Source organism: Carlito syrichta, unplaced genomic scaffold, assembly GCF_000164805.1.
Source record: "Carlito syrichta isolate Samal-C Ts95f unplaced genomic scaffold, Tarsius_syrichta-2.0.1 Scaffold311826, whole genome shotgun sequence".
NCBI classification, from domain to species: Eukaryota; Metazoa; Chordata; class Mammalia; order Primates; family Tarsiidae; genus Carlito; species Carlito syrichta.
The window spans coordinates 156220-174767 of NW_007255922.1; the positions used below are offsets into that span (position 1 = coordinate 156220).

General features: G+C 46.0%; 2 protein-coding genes across 3 annotated transcripts in view; both read right to left on the bottom strand.

Moving 5' to 3' along the window:
• Positions 1-14526: 14526 nt before the first annotated feature.
• On the bottom strand, positions 14527-18109 carry LOC103271646 (cytochrome P450 1A1). 2 transcript variants are annotated; one of them, XM_008069125.1, is made up of 6 exons: positions 17279-18109; positions 15730-15856; positions 15552-15641; positions 15337-15460; positions 15128-15214; positions 14527-14957 (listed from the first exon to the last, which is right to left on the bottom strand). In XM_008069125.1, exons 1-6 carry the CDS (start codon positions 18107-18109, stop codon positions 14672-14674), a joined length of 1545 nt encoding a protein of 514 aa, XP_008067316.1. In that variant the 3' UTR covers positions 14527-14671. The 2 variants fall into 2 exon arrangements, with proteins under 2 accessions (XP_008067316.1, XP_021573769.1); XM_021718094.1 differs by lacking the exon at positions 15128-15214 and having other exon boundaries at positions 14672-14957.
• A 193-nt stretch (positions 18110-18302) lies between these two features.
• Positions 18303-18548, bottom strand: part of LOC103271648 (cytochrome P450 1A1-like) — a 578-nt gene continuing 332 nt past the window's right edge. The window contains exon 2 of the mRNA XM_021718095.1: positions 18303-18407. Coding sequence (XP_021573770.1) covers positions 18303-18407 — 105 coding nt within the window. The remainder of the gene's footprint in view (positions 18408-18548) is intronic.

Here is an 18548-nt window from a genome sequence, read left to right on the forward strand (position 1 = left end):
GGTGGATTCGAGACCCGCCTGGGCAGTGAGACCTCATCTCTACAATAAATCAAAAAATCAGCCGGGCATGGTAGCGCATGCCTATAATTCGGGCTACTTGGAAGGCTGAGGCGGAAGGATCGCCGGAGCCCAGCAGGTCGAGGCTGCGGTGGCCGGGAGCGGCCACTGCACTCCAGTCTGGGCGACAGAGTGAGACTCCAACTCAAAAAGAAAAAAGAAAAAGAAAAAGACGAAGATCCATTTGAGGTTTCCAGTTGAAATATGAAACTGCTCAGAGACAGTCATTTCTGTTTTGGTGAGATTAACACCTCCATTCGACAGACAGCAGACTGAAATCAATTTGGTCTGTGGCTAGGGAAAGGAGGAAAAACGATTCTGGCTCACGAATTCTTCTGTAACTACAGGAGAGGATCATTGTCTCCTCTTGGCTCTGCAATTGGAAGATTAATTGAAAAATAGCTGGCCAAGCCGACAAGGATTATGCCTCCCACACACCAAAACACTTTAAAAAATCAACAACTCAATTAGTGATCAACACAATCAATATCACACAAAGGAGACTGATATGAACCACAGACTTACACCGAGGGTAGGAATGATTCAAGGGGAAAGTTCCTGGGATTCAGAAGTTGTGCCCCGAAAGGTACCAATTTCTCAAGCATCCTCTTCTCCTACACCCCAGTTCAACTCTGTCCTCGAGCTACCGGACACGGATGTTCTTCCCTGCCACCCTACCTCACCGTGCAAGAGGAAGCTGAGGCACTGGAGTAACGGAGGGAGGGAGCGAATGAGCTGCAGCAGTCACCAACATGGCTGGACTAAGAGCCTGGGCCGTTAACGCCTCCCGTCTCACACAAGCCCCCGCTGTCCTCAGCCTCCCACCTCAAACCCGGGGCCACCCCAGTACCTGGTCCCCTGCGCACTCGATGCACCCCCACAGCTGGTGCCCACCTCTACTAAGGTCTACAAGGCCTGGAACCCGTAGCCTAAATGCAAAACCGCTGGCAGCCCCGGAAGCCCCCTCCCACGAGCGCCCACTAACCGGTCGCCTCCCCTCACGCCCACCTCCGCGCCTTCCAACCGGGGTCTCTCCGTACACCACGCCCAGGCGACCACGCAAAACAAGAGGATCCCCTCAAACCCTGAGGGGCTTCTCCACACCCACCCCCACAGCCTGGACCGCTGCCGCCGCCGCCGTTGCCGGAAATGCCCTCGCGTCTTCACGCCATCGTCGTGAGGTAACTTCCGGCGCGACGCCTTGAAATCCACAGGGCAGGCCGTTAAGGGGTGGGGCGCCCGGGAAATTTGAGAGGTCGGGAGTACAACCCTGCAGCCTTCCGGAAACGCGCTTAGTCGCCGTTTTGCGCGCCCCGCCTACTTTTTGATCCAATGGGGTCTTGGCTGAAATCGGGGTTCTGCCCAACTACCTGTCCCAGGTGCCTGTTCCCCCCACCTTGCAGGCCGGAAGAAGAGCATCCGCTTCCCCTCCTGTCCCCCCAAACGCTAATTATCGAGCTAGAACGAAGGAATTTCAGGGGTTCTGGTGACGTGGGCCCCCATCCTTGGTAAATCGCAGCTGTGGTACTCACCAAGCGGGTTAACCCCCTGTCCCGAAACAAAGAATTCCCTCCGTGGTTGGTCTTCAAAGTTAATCAGATTCAGGCCATTTTGGAGCCGGTCTACTTAACTGTTCTCTCCCCACTACTCCATACAGGGGAAACTGTCCCTCTCCCCTCCTATTGGCACTTTGAGTCTGGGTAGCCTCGATTAAAAAAAGGGGGGGGGGTTTGGGCGCGGTGGCTCAAGCCTCTAATCCCAGCACTTTGGGAGGCCGAGGTGAGAGGATTGCCTGAGCCCGCGGGTTTGATACCAGCCTGGACAACATGGTGAGACTTCGCTTCTACAATAAATCAAAAAATTAACTGGGCGTGGTAGCGCGTGCCTATAGTTCCGGCTACTTGGAAGGCTGTGGCGGAAGGATGCTATTTTATTTATTTTTTATTTATTCATTCATTTGTTTATTATTTATTTATTTTATTTAATGGCGTCTCTGTCACCCAGGCAGTGAGTGCAGTGGCACGATCACAGCTCAACTCAGCATCGACCTCTGGGCTCAGAAGATCCTTCCACCTCAGCCTCCTGAATAGCTGGGACTACCGACATGCACCACCACACCCAGCTAACTTTTTTTGTTTGTGTGTTTTTGTAGTGAGGAGGTCTCACTATGTTTCCTAGTCTGATCTCAAACTCCTGTGTTCGAGCAATTCCCTTGCCTCGGCCTCCCAGAGTGCTGGGATTACAGGCATGAGCTACCGTGCCCGTCCTCAAAAGTAAAGAAACCCAAAACCAAATTCTCTTGCTAGATTTACCATATCACATCTGTGTGACATTAGGTGGATCATGTGAGTTCTGAGTTCTGTAGGCCTTACTGTACTCTTCTGTAAAATGACAATAATAATACCTGGTACAGCCTGTGATAAGAATCAGGTAAAAAAGCAGGACTTGGTGGCTCAGCCTGTAATCCCGCACCTTGGGAGGCTGAGGTGAGTGCATTGCCTGAGCCCGGGATTCGAGACCGGCCTGGGCAACTTGGTGAGACCTCATCTCTACAATAAATCAAAAATTAGCTGGGTGTGATAGCATGCGCCTATGGTTCCAGCTACTCAGAAGGCTGAGGCGGAAGGATCATCGGAGCCCAGCAGATCAAGATGGCTGGGAGTGGCCACTGCACTCCAGTCTGGGCAACAGAGTGAGACTCCAACTAAAAAAAAAAAAAGAATCAGGTAAAGAATTGACAGATCTGAAAGGGCTTTGGAAGCTGCAACATGTTAAACCCGTATGAGGGACAACCTGAATGGCCAGACACTAGATAATATATATTCCCATGGCTCAAAGTCTTTGAGTTCCTCATCTGTCTGCACATGGGCACTATGATTTCCTCAGTACATAGAGTTAGGGTTGCTCATGTGGGCAGATCTAAGGACAAAGTTCTGATGAAGTTAAATCATTCATCACCTTGTAGTTTATAATAAGCACAGAGAAACTAGATTCAGTTCAGTACTCATAGGTCTCAGAAAAAAACATGCTCAGCCTTTCTCAATCACCTATTTCCAGACCTAAAGGCTCTTTCACTGTCAGAAGATGCTATTCAGAGATTCCAAATAACAAAACTTTAACTAAAACCTCTTTATATTTCTCTGTCCACAATGAAAATGAAGACATCTGAGTAGTGTTATTTTATTTATTTATATATAGAGACAGGTCTCCTGTTTCCAAGCCTGGAGTGCAGTGGCACTATCATAGTTCACTGCCGCCTCAAACTCCTGGACTCAAGCTATTCCCTTGCTTCAGTCTCCTGAGTAGCTAGAACTACAGATGTACACCACCTCATCAGCTACTTTTTAAGTTTTTTGTAGAGACAGGGTCTCGCTATGTTGCCCAGGCTGATCTCCAACTCCTGGCCTTAAGCAATCCTCTCACCTCAGCCTCCCAAATTGCTGGTATTACAGCGTGAGCCACCATGCCCAGCCACAAGATTTTATATCATATGGCTTTACAGAAAACCTATCATTCTTTAAAATTGAGGTATTTATGTGATATATACATACATTATCTTAACACAAGCCACATACTTAAAAAATAATTTGGGACTATTGTAACTAGCTAGTTTTGTTTTTCTCAACATAATCAACCTGTATGATATACTTTTTTTTTACATTGAAGTTATGTATGTAGACCAGTCACACATAGAAATTAATTTCCACGAATGAGTCTTACCACAATGAGCTGGTGGCATGTTTAGCAGAATATTCTAGTAGAAGAGATCGCCCAGTAGTTTAGGAGACTAGTGACAAGTCCAACAGCAAGTTAAATTTCCTGAAGTAACAAATGAGCTGTTTGTATTTAGCCTGTCCTAGAATTAGATTGGTCAGAAAAATTAAACATTTAAATTTCATTATTAAATATTGTTAAGCCAGGCATGGTGACTCATGCCTGGAATCCCATTTTGGGAGGCAGAGGTGAGAGGATTGCCTAAGTCCAGGGGTTTGAGACCAGCCTGGGCAACTTGGCAAGACCTCATCTCTACAATAAATAAAAAAAACTAGCTGGGTGTGGTGGCACACACCTGTGGTTCCAGCTACTTAGAAGGCTGAGGTGGAAGGATCACCTGAACCCAGCAGGTCAAGGCTGCAGTGGCTGTGAACATACCACTGGATGACAGTGTAAGACTTCAACTCAAGAAAAGAAAAGTACACAGTCCCTAAAACAAATCTATATTAATAGCAAGACTGAACTTCTCATTTGATGAGTCATATTTAAAGTATTTTCATCTTGGGTTTGGAAAACAAAATCATTTTCTCAATAGTTTTGAACTAAATAGAGATCAACAACATAGTTATTCCTGTTATTCCTCTTCATGAGAAAAACCAAATCTCTATGGTTCCCCAGTAGAACCATCTAGAAAACCCTGAAGTCAGTTTAGATATAATAGATGCCGAGGTGGAATAATTGCTTGAGCCCAGCAGTTTAGGACCAGCCTGGGCAACATAGCCAGACCTTGCATCACCCAAGAGCATTGCTAGAATCACTAAAATTGTGATAAAATATATATATATAGATAGATAGATAGATAGATAGATAGATAGATAGATAGTTTTTTTTTTTAAGATATAAAAGACCCTTCCTTCCTTCTTTCCTTCCTTCCTTCCTTCTTTCTTTTTTGTGAGACAGGGTCTTGCTCTGTCATCCAGACTACAGTACAATGGTGTGATTATAACTCACTATAACCTCAAACTCTGGGACTCAACTAATCCTTCCATTTCAGTCTTCCAAGTAACTGGGACTACAGATGCATGCCACCACACCCGACTGATTTATTTTTTTGTAGAGATGAGAGTCTCATTCTGTTGCTCAGGCTAATCTCAAACTCCTGGCCTTAAGTTGTCCTCCTGCCTTGGCCTCCCAAGTGCTGGGATTTATAGGTGTAAGCTACCATGCCCAGTGTTTTTCTTTATTTTCTACTGTGGTAAAATATAGTTTATTTGCCATTTTAACCATTTTTAAAGATAGAATATAATGGTATTAAGTACATTCACAATGTTGTATAACCATCACTACTATCTCAAAAACTCTTAGGCTTTCTTCACATCACCCAAGAGCATTGGTAGAATCACTAAAATTGTGATAAAATCAGGGATAAGTCATATTATCAAACCAGACTGAATCATCCTAGCTAAAAATATTATTTTACTTTTTCCTTTTATGGAAAGGAAATAGTTTCCCCAATTATTAAATAACTTAAGTAGATCAAAAGTTTTGAGTGGCTTACATGTTTTGTTACCTTGTAACTTAGTAACCAAGGTCATTACCTTAATTTAGTTATTACTTTCTTCCCCTCAGAGTTCAACTCCCTTACAACAATCTGAACAAAAATTATCAGAGAATGAAAAAGAAAATCATTTGACAAGTAAGTAAAAGTACCATAACAGAAAAAAAGGCCGGGCATGGTGGCTCATACCTATAATCCTGCACTTTGGAATGCTGACCCCAGGAGTTCAAGATCAGTCTGGGCAACATAGTGAGACCTCATCTCTCTAAAAAAAAAAAAAAAAGTATAGAAAATAAATAGAGTTAGTAAAATAAAGGGTTGCCAAATGAATTCTCTGAAGTGTTAAACCAAAGAGAACCACAAAGGAGCCTAGGATATCCTAGGATAACAAAATATTGCAATGAGAGTTCAATGAAAATACTTGAAGCTCAATATTGTCCTCAAGACGTACTTTCCCAGCAGCAGAACTGGAAGACAATCAATGAAGGGCACACAACAGGTCAGATCTGAGCACTCAGGAATTGAGAGTCCTGTGATACCTACATTCATTTGGAAATACAGTCTTTCCCAATAATATTTCAGCTGTTCAAATGTATATATATATATTTGGGGGGGATCATATATGTATATATACACATATACATATATGATATATGACCCCCCCAAAAAAATTGAATTTATTTATTTACTTACCATTTTTAGTTGGAGTCTCAGTCTGTCACCCAGGCTGGAGTGCAGTGGCACGCATGCTCATGGCCACCCCAGCATTGACCTGCTGGGCTTCAGCAATTCTTCTGCCTCAGCCTTCCAAGTAGCCAGAACTACAGGCGTGTGCTACTGCGCCAAGCTAATTTTTTTATTGCAGAGACAGTCTCTCCAAATTACCCAGGCTGGTCTTGAACCCGCAGCTCAGGCAATCCATTCACCTCGGCCTCCCAAAGTACTGGGATTACAGAATGGGCCACTGAGCCAGGCCAAGGAATTTATTTATTAAAAAATTGTGTATTCTTATATTTCAACTTCAGTACTCTCCGTTTAATACAGTACACCTCTTGAGACGCTTTTTCCACTGCTCAAAACAGTTTTTGAATTTGTCCATTTTGATGCCTTTTAGTGCTTCTACTGTTTTTGTTTCAGCTCTTCCACATCTTTTGCTGTTGATCGGGTGAATAGGGAAGATGGGGCACAGGGGTCATGCTGTTTTTGGTCAAAACTACTGAACACTTAGCATGGTGTGGGCAAGTACGTTGTCATGGAAGAACCAGTCACCTGTTTGCCACAACTTGGGACATTTTTTCCACAAATCGTGATGCCACATTCTCATCAGCTGTCACACTGATGCGGATGGGTTCCTAGAACACTTACCAGCAGGAGAAGCCTGTATTACAAGGGGCCCACACTCCAAAAGATAGTTCTGGGTTTTTTGGAGTCCCCATATATTTATCTTCTGAGTAGGCACAGAGGATTCTGATTGACTTAACAGAGGATGTGATGGCTAATTTTATGTGCCAATTTGGTTAGGCCACAAGATGCCCAAATAGCTGGTTAAACATTATTTCTGGGTGTGCCTGTGAGGGTGTTTCCAGAAGAGACTAGCATTTGAATTGGTTGACTGGCAAAGCAAATGGCCCTCCCCAGTGTGGGTGGGCATCATCCAATCTCTTGAGGGCCTGAATAGAACAGAAAGACAGAGGAAGGTTGAATTGATTCTGCCTGACCAATTGAACGGGGGGATATCAATCTTCTGTCCTCGGAGTTCCTGGTTCTCCAATACTATCAGCTCTCCAGTTTCAGGCCTTTGAATTGCAAGATGACAGATCATGGGACATCTCAGCCTCCATAGTCACGTGAGCTAATACCTTGTAATAATAAATCTCTTTATGTATATATTTATTCTGTTGTTCTGGAGAACCCTAATACAAGAGAGGAAAATGATTCTGGTTGGCTCTTAGACCAAATATGAGCAATTTCAACATTCTATATAGTGGCTTTATTCTGGTCTCCTAGTCCCTGTTGTGATTTTTTTTTTAATTGAGATATTGTGTGTGTGTGTGTGTGTGTGTGTGTGTGTGTGTGTGTGTGTGTGTGTACCCTTTAAAAGTATATAAGCCTGTGATTTTTATTGTATGAGGGGAACCTAAAATAATACAGAATTATCTTTTGGAGGACAAGCTTCCCCTGCTGGGTGCATGTTCTAGGAACCCATGAGCATCAGTGTACCAGCTAATGAGAAGGTTGCATCATGATTTGTAGAAGAAACATCCTGAGTTGTGGCAAACAACTGACTGGTTCTTCCACCATGACAACACACCTGTCCACACCACGCTGAGTGTTCAGCAGTTTTGACCCCAAAACAGCATGATTCCCATGCCCCACCCTTCCTATTTACCCAATCTCACCTGAGCGACTATTTTTTTATGTTTCCCTGGATTTAAAAAGTCCTCAAAGGGGAACATTTTGCTGATGTGGAAGAGCTGATACCCAAAACAGCAGAAACACTAAAAGGCATCAAAATGAACGAGTTTTAAAACAAGTTGAAATATACAAGAATAAGTACACAATTTTTTTATAAATACATTCCGGGGGCTCAGCCAGTAATCCCAGCACCTTGGGAGGCCAATGCAGGAGGATTGCTTGAGCCCAGGAGTTCTAGACCAGACTGGGCAACATAGTGAAATCCCATCTTTACAAAAAATTAACCAAGTGTTGGTGGGGGCATGCCTGTAGTCCCAGCTATTCAGGAGGCTGGGGCAGGATTGCCAGAGCTCAGGAGGTCATGGCTGCAGTGAGCTATAATAGCTCTGCACTGCACTGCAACTGGACAACTGAATGACTGTGACTCCAAAGGAAGGAAGGAAGGGAGGGAGAGCAGAAGGGAGGAAGGGAGGGAGGGAGGAAAGAGAAGAGAGGAAAGAAAGAAACCCTGTACACTCTAGCTGTCACTCCCCACTCCTTTCTTCCCCCAGACTCTGGCAACCACTGATTTGCTATTCTGGGCATATCATATAAATGTAATCGTACAAAAATATGTGTCCTTCATATTCAAAAGTGATCTTTTTTTTCACTTAGCATTTTCAAGGTTCATCCTTGTTGTAGCATGTATCAGTGCTTCATTCCTTTTTATGGCTGAGTAATATTCTATTGTATAGATAAAACACATTGTATTTATCCATTTATCAGGTAATTTAGGTTATTTACTTTGGATTATTTCAACTTTTTGGCTATCATGAATAACACTGTTATGAACATTCACAGGCATGTTTTTTGTGTGGACATAAGTGTTCATTTCTCTTGGGTATATATCTAGGAGAGGAATTGCTGGGTCATATGGTAACTCTATAGTTAATTTTTTGAGAAACTGTAGACTTTTCCAAAGCAGCAATACCATTTTACAGTCCCACAGTAATGAATGAATGTTTCTTTTTTTGAACACTAAAATATAAGTACATCATGCTTCCTTTAAAAGACATTCAAAAGCCTCAAAAATGAGGGACTCACAGATTATTCAGAACTTCCAGAAGGAACAACTTATTTCCTCTTCACGTGTATTCTGTTGCTACAATTCCCATGGTCAGAACAGCACAACTAGACAAAGTTCAAAGCTTGTCTCTAACTTATCAGAAGTCACATATGGGCCAAGCGTGGTGGCTCACGCCTGTAATCCCAGCACTTTAGGAGGTAGAGATGAGAAGATTGCCTGAACCCAGGGGTTCAAGCCCAGCCTGGGCAACTTGGTGAGACCTTGTCTCTATAATAAATCCAAAAATTAGCTGAGTAGGGTGGGGTATGCCTGTAGTTCCAGCTACTTGGAAGGCTGAGGCAAAAAGATCGCCTGAGCCCAGCATGTCGAGGCTGCAGTGACTGTGAGTGTGCCATTGCACTCCAACCTGGGCAATAGAGTGAGACTCCAACTCAAAAAAAAAAAAGTCACATATGACACCATTTCTGATCAGAAAATCCAACAAACCAGTCTAAATTCATTAACTAGAGTTGTCATGGACAAACATATAGCCCTTGATTTCCTCTTAGCTAACCAAGGAGAATTTGTGTAATAGCAAATATTATTTGCTGTACCTATATAAATTTTACAAGGCAAATAGAAAAAGCCACCTAGCTCTCTAAAACACATCCAACTGGATCCTGAGACATGTTTTCATTGCCTAGATTTCATAATCTAGGCCCTTTGCTGCCAGACTTATTACAAGAACTAAGAGTTATTTTGATTCCAATAATTGCCTTCGTTGCAATTGGCTGATGTGACCTGTCCAGAATCTTAAGTGCTACTGAGCAGCCATTGTCACATTAGATGGCCCAATAACTCATCCCACAACAGAAGAAGAAAAGGCTAATTCTGGTTCAATTACAGACTATAACCAAACAGTGGATGCTCTTCTTTTTTTTTTTTTCTCTCAGACTGCGTCCTCTCCCTTTTGCTCCCCCAAAGGAAAGCAAGAACGATCATCAATGGCAAACGGCAGTTGCAGTGAAGCAACACCAAGAGCTGGTTTCACACTCAGGAGAGGACACTGCACTTCCTCCTCATGATTTCTGGTGCTCTACACCATCAGAAAAACTTCTCTAGTAACGAAGTATAGAAATGATTCCTGAAAGTATTGTCTTGGATGCTCTTCTTTTTTTTTTTTTTTTTTTTTTGAGTTGGAGTCTCACTCTGTCACCCAGACTGGAGCTGGGCTCCAGTGATCCTTCCGCCTCAGTCTTCCAAGTAACTGGAACTACAGGCGCGCATGGATGCTCTTCTTGATCAGCAAATTGATTTTAACAAGATCTTGGCAAGGATAAAAATCTAAATATAGTCGACTAATGTCTTGAGATGTAACTTCGTCTGTCCTTGACCAAAAGGGAGAACTGAGGAAGAGTTAATCTGCTCTGTAAACTAATCTGCTGTTTACAGTGAGATCTCCATATTACTATAAGCTGGTGTGATGCTTATTGGCCATATTGTTCTGGTCTCCTGTTCTTTCCTCCCAGAATGCCAACCTCAGACAAGATGTACTTTGTGACCATGAAAAAATGAAGCAAAGTCCTCCATGTGTCCCATTTCAGTTATAATCCACTCTTTCCCCCTAAAAAGCAACCACTCTCCAAACTCTTACAGTAATCATGTCCCTGTTCTTTATAATTTTATCGCCAAGTGTGTATCCCTGGACACTATATTTAGTGTTGTTCATTTCTTAAAATTTGACATATCTTTTAAGTCCCTTAAGGTAGGATCAATGCTAACTTACCCCCAACCCCCTTTCTTTCCTCATAGTTTTTCTGTTGAAGAACTCAAGCCTTTTGATCTATAGAGTTTCCCAATGTCTGAATTTTACTGACTGCTCACTTGTGTCACAGTTTAATATGCCCCTTCATCCTTTGTGTTTATTACAAACCACAATTGTGGCCCACATTTCAATACTGAAAACCCCTGTCTGTCTCAGATGGCAGAATAGTAGCATCAAGTAGGGGCAGAGGCTGGACTCACATAGCCAGGAGCTGTTCTGACTAAGGGACTGAGGGGAGACACACCTTGGGAAGTGGCCCTCCTCATATCACACCAGGCCAGCTTGCTTCCTGAAACATTGTGTACAGGCCAGTAGTTACCATTCAGGCAGCTGGATCCAAAGTCTTGGTCACACACTGGTTCAGTCCCTCTGTCAATACTATAGGTGCTGGAGTGCAGGGGCATGATCACAGCTCACTACAACCTTGACCTCCTAGGCTCCAACAATCTTTCCACCTTCGGCCTTCCCAGTAACTGGGACTATAGGCATGTGCCACCACACCCAACTAATTTGTAGAGAATTTTTTTTGTAGAAAATTTATTGGTGGCTACAAAATAGTGACAATATACTTCTTTTTTTTTTTTTTTTTTTTGAGTTGGAGTCTCACTCTGTTGCCCAGACTGGAGCGCAGTGGTTGTTCCCGGCCACCGCAGCCTCAACCTGCTGGGCTCTGGTGATCCTTCCACCTCAGCCTTCCAAGTAGCTGGAACTACAGGCACGCACTACCATGCCCGGCTAATTTTTTATTTTTTGTAGAGATGAGATCTCGCCAAGTTGCCCAGGTGGGTCTCGAACCCACAGGCTCGGGCAATCCACTCACTTCAGCCTCCCAAAGGCATGGGATTACAGGCTGAGCCACCGAGCCCGGCTGGACAATATACTTCTATTATTTCTTTTTCGTGTATTAATTAAAATAGTTTCATTAAGAGATGCTTCTTCAGCCAGGTGCTCATGCCAATAATCCCAACACTTTGGGAGGTAGAGGTGAGAGGATTGCCTGAGCCCACAGGCTCAAGACCAGCCTAAGAAACTTGGTGAGACCTCATCTCTACAATAAATCAAAAAATTAGTCAGGCATGGTGGTTATGTCTGTAGTTCCAGCTACTTGGAATGCTGAGGCAGAAGGATTGCCTGAACTCAGTAGGTCGAGGCTGCAGTGGCCATGAGCATGCTACTGCACTCCAGTCTGAGTGGACAGAGTAAGACTCCAACTCAAAAAAAAAAGAGAGAGAGATGCTTCTTCTAATCTACTATTTGGTTATCTATAGGAATAGTTCATACAGGAAAGGTAGGATACATGTTTAAGTTCATGAACTGGTTCCTCTAAAGAACCAGCTCTCTTTAAAAAAAAAAAAAAAATCCTTATGAACTTATGAATTCAAACATATTTGATGGATTTTAATCTATGGAAATTATTATTATTATTACTGATGCTTAAATTTTCCTCTCTCCAAAATGACTTGATCAACTCCTGGTAGTCTTTGTGGCATTCTTATTATCTGGTATGACCAAGTGTCCCAGGCTTATCACTTACATTTCTTGTTCCAAATTTGTTAACAACTGTTTCGCCAAGAAGCAGCTCTAGATCATAATGTGAGTATTAGGGAATTGGTATGTGCATTGCTATAAGTTGGTCACTGTTTCCAGTACTTAGAAATAGCTAGAGAAAAAGAGAGAGATTATATGCTTTTAAACTTAACCATTTCTATATTAACCTGTATCTCCTTTTTTCCATACCAAAAATTCTGGTTTTCAAGGATAAAGGGGATGTTGAATTAGATTATCTTCATTGTTAATTACTCATTAATTTTATCCCATGCTATGCTGTAGTCTCAGAATAGCAATACTCACTCTATTGCCCAGGGATCTCACTCTACTGCCCAGGCTGGAGTGTAGTGGCATGAACACGGCTCACCGCAGCCAAGAGCTCCTATGCTCAGGCAATCCTCCCTCCTCAAGCTCCTACAGGTACTCACCACAACATCCAGCTACTTTTTTAATGTTTTGAACAGATAGGGTCTCACTATGTTGCTCAGACTGGTCTTGAACTCCTGGCTCAAGCAATCCTCTTACCTTGACCTCATAAGTGCTGGGATTACAGATGAGAGCCACCACACCCAGCCCAAGTTAATTCTCAAGTAGAAAATAAATCAATGCAAGAATGATTGGGTACTAACTTTCTCTTCTCCCCACACAAAGCAGTTGCTCCACCCAATTTCATCTTGCTTGTTCCTTACAGTGTCCTGAAATTCTTGCTGAATAGAGGGCACAGGGCCTGAATGGCAACTGGTGGCCTGTACACAATGCTTCAGGAAGCAAGCTGGGCTGGTGTGGAGTGAGGAAGGCCACTTCCTAAGGTGTGTCTCCCTTTAGTCCCTTAGTCAGAACAGCTGCTGGCTATGTGAGTCCAGCCTCTGCCCCTACTTGATGCTGCTGTTCTGCCATTCGAGATGGACAGGGGTTTTCAGCATTGAAATGTGGGCTACAATCTGCTTACAAGAGCCCCCAAATCAAAGTTCTTGTTCACCATGTGTGATCAGCCTTGGGTTCTAATATGGCTGCAGAACTTGAACCAGAGTATGAATCGTGAGGAACAGATTACAAATCTCCACTTGCAGAGCTGAGAAACCCCTCTCCCCTAAAACTGTGACAAGAGCCTACCCCCTTGGACTTGGATTTCAGTATCTAATGCTGTGACTCCCATCCTCAGGAAAGTCTTGTCTCAGATGTCGCTAAGATCTGGGAGTTTCTTATGCTACTCACCCTCCTGCCACTCTCTGCCCTCCCCCCACAACCCGCTCTGGGCTCCACTCTCCTTTCTGCACCAGATCACAGTGAATTGAATGATGTATTTATGTGTCTTGAAAGCAGGGACTATCTTTTGTTCACTTTATGTTCCCAGTGCCTGGTTCAGAGAATACTCTTCATCAGCTAGAGAGGGAGGAAGTCAGAGAGGTGATAAGTCTTATCTCCCAGACTCCCTGAGAGCAGTGGCCTCCCACTCTTCATTGCTACCTCTTCTTCCTCCCCATAGCAAAACCCACCACAGGATGAGGCTCAGGGTGAGTATGCAGATGAGTAATGTCTTCATTTAAGAGTCAAAAAAATCTCCACTTGCAGAACTTCTGAGAATATCTTTATTTAGCTCAGGTAGATGTTCCTACACATTTTTGGATACTTGGTTAGAATTTCCTCTATTGCATTTAGTCAACGGTTCTTAGGCTCTTACGTATGATTAATGCAAACATGCAAGCACAATGCAGGCTAGAATAAAAGGTTGTTGTGTGCAAACACTGAAAATAGACATTTTAATATTGGGGTAGAGAAGAAAGACCAGCAAAAGGTGACTGAAATACCAGCCCCTCACTCCAGTTCTAGTCCTTGTGCCTGGATCTATACACTCCTTCTGCTCTCTGCTCCTGTTAGACACAGTTCCCAACCTGGATGGGAGCAGGGGCCGTATAAGACCAGGAGGCAGTCCTGTTTGTTCTTGCCTGCAGGGAGGGCAGAGGAAGGCAATTCCCCCAGGAACAATATACCAGACCCTTGGGGTCAGATTGCTCAACCTTGTTCAAGCTGCGAGACCACCTCTGAGCCAGCGTCATGGTCTGTCTCTTCTATTCACTCTTGACAGCTCCCAATTGTCAAAGAGATTGGACAGGCCCTGGCGTGGCCTGCTCTAATTGTTTTTCAAGCCAGTCAGCACCCCCACAGAGCCAGCCAGCTCTGGGCCAAGGGGCTTCCAAAGAGCTCTTCGGAGCTTCTCAGAGGTCTAAGCCTAGCAGGCCTCCTCACTCAAGCCCAACTTCAGAAGGCTCCACTGGCTCCTGTGTGGCCTGCTGTGCCCACTGACTATAGTTAGTATGCAGAGGGCAAGTCCAGGGTAGAAGGCAAGCATGATCTCTCAGGCTTGCCCATAGCTCAGATGGTAAAAACTCAGTCAGGCCAGTCTGTGTGAGTTTCAGGTTGAAGTTTAGACACCTCTGGGCCAGCTCCCTGGTCTGGCTGCCTAGCAAGGTCAAGTAGCCAGAGTCTAGGCCTCAGGGCTCTCAGGCGCCTAAGAGCGCAGCTGCACTTGGAAGTGCTCGCAGCGGGGATGCTTCATGGTCAGTCCGTAGATGGGGGTCATGTCCACCTTCACACCTGGTGACACGCTGAATTCCAGCTGCTGCAGCAGGATGGCCAAGAAGAGGAAGACCTCCCAGCGGGCAATGGTCTCCCCAATGCATTTCCGCTTGCCCAGGCCAAAAAGAATCACCTTCTCACTCAGTGTCTTGTCAATAGTGCCATTAAGAGCAAGAAATCGTGTGGGCCGGAACTCAGATGGGTCACCCCACAATTTCCTGTAATCAGAGGGAGGGAGCTGAAGTGGCAGCCAGGGGGGTCAGAAGCATCAAATGGGTTAAGCCCCAACCCCAAAAGATAGGGGGCATGGGTAAGTGGCCCTCAGACAGGAGGGTCTGAAGGCCGGGAGAGAGTGGGCCCAGCCTTCCCTCTGCCCCTCTCAACTCACTGGTCATGGTTGATCTGCCACTGGTTCACAAAGACACAATGTCCCTTGGGGATGTAAAAGCCACGTAGACTTGTGTCTCTTGTGGTGCTAGGGAGGGAGGAAGCTCAGTCATGCTCAGGGCCGCAGGGAGTCCCCTCATCTCCCATGTCATGTCCCTCCCACTAACCCTGATCAGGTATATGGACAGCAGTGGATCTATGGGGTCTCACCTGTGGGGGATGGTAAAGGGGACAAAGGAGGAATGTCGGAAGGTCTCCAGTATGAAGGCCTCCAAGTAGGGAAGTTGGGGTCTATCAGAGAGCCGGGGCTGCCGCTCCCTGCCGATCACCGCATCTGCAGAACACAAAGGGTAAGATGGATTAAGGGCCTGTCTACACCTGACCAGGCACCTAGCATTGACCCCTTTGAAAGAGCCACCACTTACCTAACTCCTCCTGGATCTTTCTCTGTACCTCAGGGTTTGTCACCAAGTACATGAGGCTCCAGGAGATGGCAGTTGTGACTGTGTCAAACCCTGGACAGTATAGAACAGAAGGACAAGTTAGGCAGGTGGTAGGTCAGGGTGCTTGGACACAGGAAGAGCACAGTGGGGTAGCTCATACCAGCTCCAAAGAGGTCTGAGACAACATTAATGATCTTCTCGTCTGACAGCTGGATATTGGCGTTCTCATCCAGTTTCTTATCCTGACAGTGTTCAATCAGGCTGTCTGTGATGTCCCTGATGTGACCCTGGGTAGGAAAAGGCCACAGGTGAATAGATCCCAGGTCTGGTGCAGTGGCTCACACCTGTAATCCCAGCACTTTGGGAGGCTAAGGCAGGAGGATTGCTTGAGTTCAGGAGTTAGAGATCAGCCTGGGCAACATAGTGAGACCTCGTCTTTACAAAAAAATCAAAAAAATTAACCAGACATGGTGGCACATGCCTGGAGTCCCAGCTGCTTAGGAGGCTGAGGTGGAAGGATGCTTGGGCCCAGGAGGCCAAAGCTGTGGTGAGCCATGATGGTGCCACTGCACTCCAGCCTGGGCAACAGAGTAAGACTAGACCTCAAAAAAAAATTTTTTTTTAAGTCAAAGCCAGACCTACCTCTCCATCCAGGCCTGTCCTTCACTATCCCTCACACCTTTGTTCAAGAGTGATAGCCTCTGAGACTGTTACCCCAGTGTCTCCTATCTTAGAATACTAGTAGCCCCAACTAGAGGCTCAAGGGATACCTGACACAGTCTGGTACTGTGACCATCTGGATGTACTCTAGCTTTTTTCTTTTTTTTTTTTCTTTGAGGTGGAGTCTCACTCTGACACCCAGACTGGAGTGTAGTGGCTACTCCCGGCCACCACAGCCTCGACCTGCTGGGCTCCGGCGATCTTTCCACCTTAGCCTTCCAAGTAGCTGGAACTACAGGTGCGCGCTATCACGCCCGGCTAATTTTTTTTTCTGAGTTGGAGTCTCAGTCGCCCAGACTGGAGTGCAGTGGCCACTCCCGGCCACCGCAGCCTTGACCTGCTGGGCTCCGGCAATCCTTCCGCCTCAGCCTTCCAAGTAGCTGAAACTACAGGCACGCGCTTCCACGCCTGGCTAATTTTTGATTTATTGTAGAGATGAGGTCTCACCAAGTTGCCCAGGCGGGTCTCGAACCCACGGGCTCAGGCAATCCACTCACCTCAGCCTCCCAAAGTGCTGGGATTACAGGCTGAGCCACCAAGCCCGGCTTAATTTTTTTTTTAATTTATTTATTGTAGAGATGAGGTCTCACCAAGTTGCCCAGGCGGGTCTCAAACCCACGGGCTCAGGCAATCCATTCACCTCAGCCTCCCAAGGTGCGGAATTACAGGCTGAGCCACCGAGCCCGATTTCTCTAGCTTTTTCTACTATGAAGCCAGAAGACAAACTCGTTAATTCTCCCTGGTCCCCTCAACAACTGGCTCAGGGTCCTGCATGGCTACTCAGCAGTTAGTGCTGTCTGATGGATGCATGGAAGAAAAGTACTATTTCTCTGCCAAGGATGGTGTCCACTCCATAGCTGGCTTCCAATCCCCAGGGCAAAACCTCCCTGAGAGTTTACCAGACTCTATGCTGTACCTCTGTTTTCTGACCTCCCAGCCCCTGCCCCTACCTACCTCCCACCCCCCGCCTTCCTCTCCCCAGCCTGTACCTTCTCAAATGTTTTGTAGTGCTCCTTGACCATCTTTTGCATAAAACTGTGGAACTTCTTATTCAAGTCCTTGAAGGCATTCATGGCGGGGCTGGGCAGGTAGCGGAGGATGGGGATGAAGTCAGCTGGGTTTCCGGAGGCTACCATCTCCCCGAACTCATTACTCAGGTTGACTATGCTAAGCAGTTCTTTGTGGTCGTGGTCATAGCGCCGGCCAAAGCATATGGCACAGATGACATTGGCCACTGACACCACCACATATCTGTAGGGATCAAAGTACCCAACCTTTGCCATCAGCTCCCGGAACCTACTAATAAGAACCTCGGCCTCCTTGCTCACATGTTCTTCCAGGTAGCAGGAGGATGAGGATGCCGGGTCAGAGGCGATGGAGAAACTCTTCAGGCCGTTCTGGGCCAGGCGCCGGCGGGCAGCCCACACCGGCCCAGAATCTGGACTGAAGGACATGCTCTGGCCTTCGGTGATGAAGGAGAAGCTGTAGAGGTCGGGCCGGCCCTTGAAGTCGTCGCCCTGCCGCACCAGGGCCTGCCGGATGGTGTCCAGGCCGCTCAGCACCAGCACGGGCGTAGAGCCGATTCGGATCTGCAGGATGTCCCCATACTGCTGGCTCATCTTCGACAGGACCAGGTGTGGGCTCTTCCCCAGGGTTAGCATATTCCCTAGCAGGGGCCAGCCCCATGGCCCTGGCGGGCTCTTTAGGCCTTTGGGGACCCGGGGCCATGAGGCCCTGACCACCCAGAACACGAGGCAGAAGATGGCAGAGGCCAGGAGAAGGTCCGAGGCTGAGAAAGAAACCAACTGGGACAACGCCATCTGTACAGACTACAGGAAAAGGAAGGAGGGGCTAGGCTGAGTGTTTAGATGGAGACATTCATTCATTCAATCACTCACTCAGGTATTTGATAAACACCCACACGTATTCTATGCTTGGCTCCCAGTTGGACACCAGAAAGACTAAGATACATCTACTATGTATCCTGGGCCCCTGGAACTGACTCTTAGCACATCACAGAATCTGAGGACGAAAGAAGTCTCCCAATTTCCGGCCCAGGTGTCTGAATTCCCAGCCCTTCCTCTCTCCTCTACCTATCATCTGTTTCCTGTTTTGAGGCTAGAGTGGAGGAGGCAAGTGACCACTCAAAAACAGGGAAGCCAAGGACAGCACCCCTGCCAGCACCATGTGTACAGTGGACATTGTGTCAAAGGTCCCCTCTGCCAGGGCTGGCATCTTGCTGATACCTCCTACGCCGCT

What these genes read in the sequence shown, in the direction of transcription:
- LOC103271646 (XM_008069125.1), bottom strand. Translation starts at nt 18,109, where the DNA reads ATGGCGTTGTCCCAGTTGGTTTCTTTCTCAGCCTCGGACCTTCTCCTG. An exon ending in AAAGATCCAGGAGGAGTTAG is followed by an intron (nt 15,461 to 15,551) that starts GTAAGTGGTGGC and finishes TGTGTTCTGCAG; the next exon opens with ATGCGGTGATCGGCAGGGAG. An exon ending in TGGCAGATCAACCATGACCA is followed by an intron (nt 14,958 to 15,127) that starts GTGAGTTGAGAG and finishes CTCTGATTACAG; the next exon opens with GAAATTGTGGGGTGACCCAT.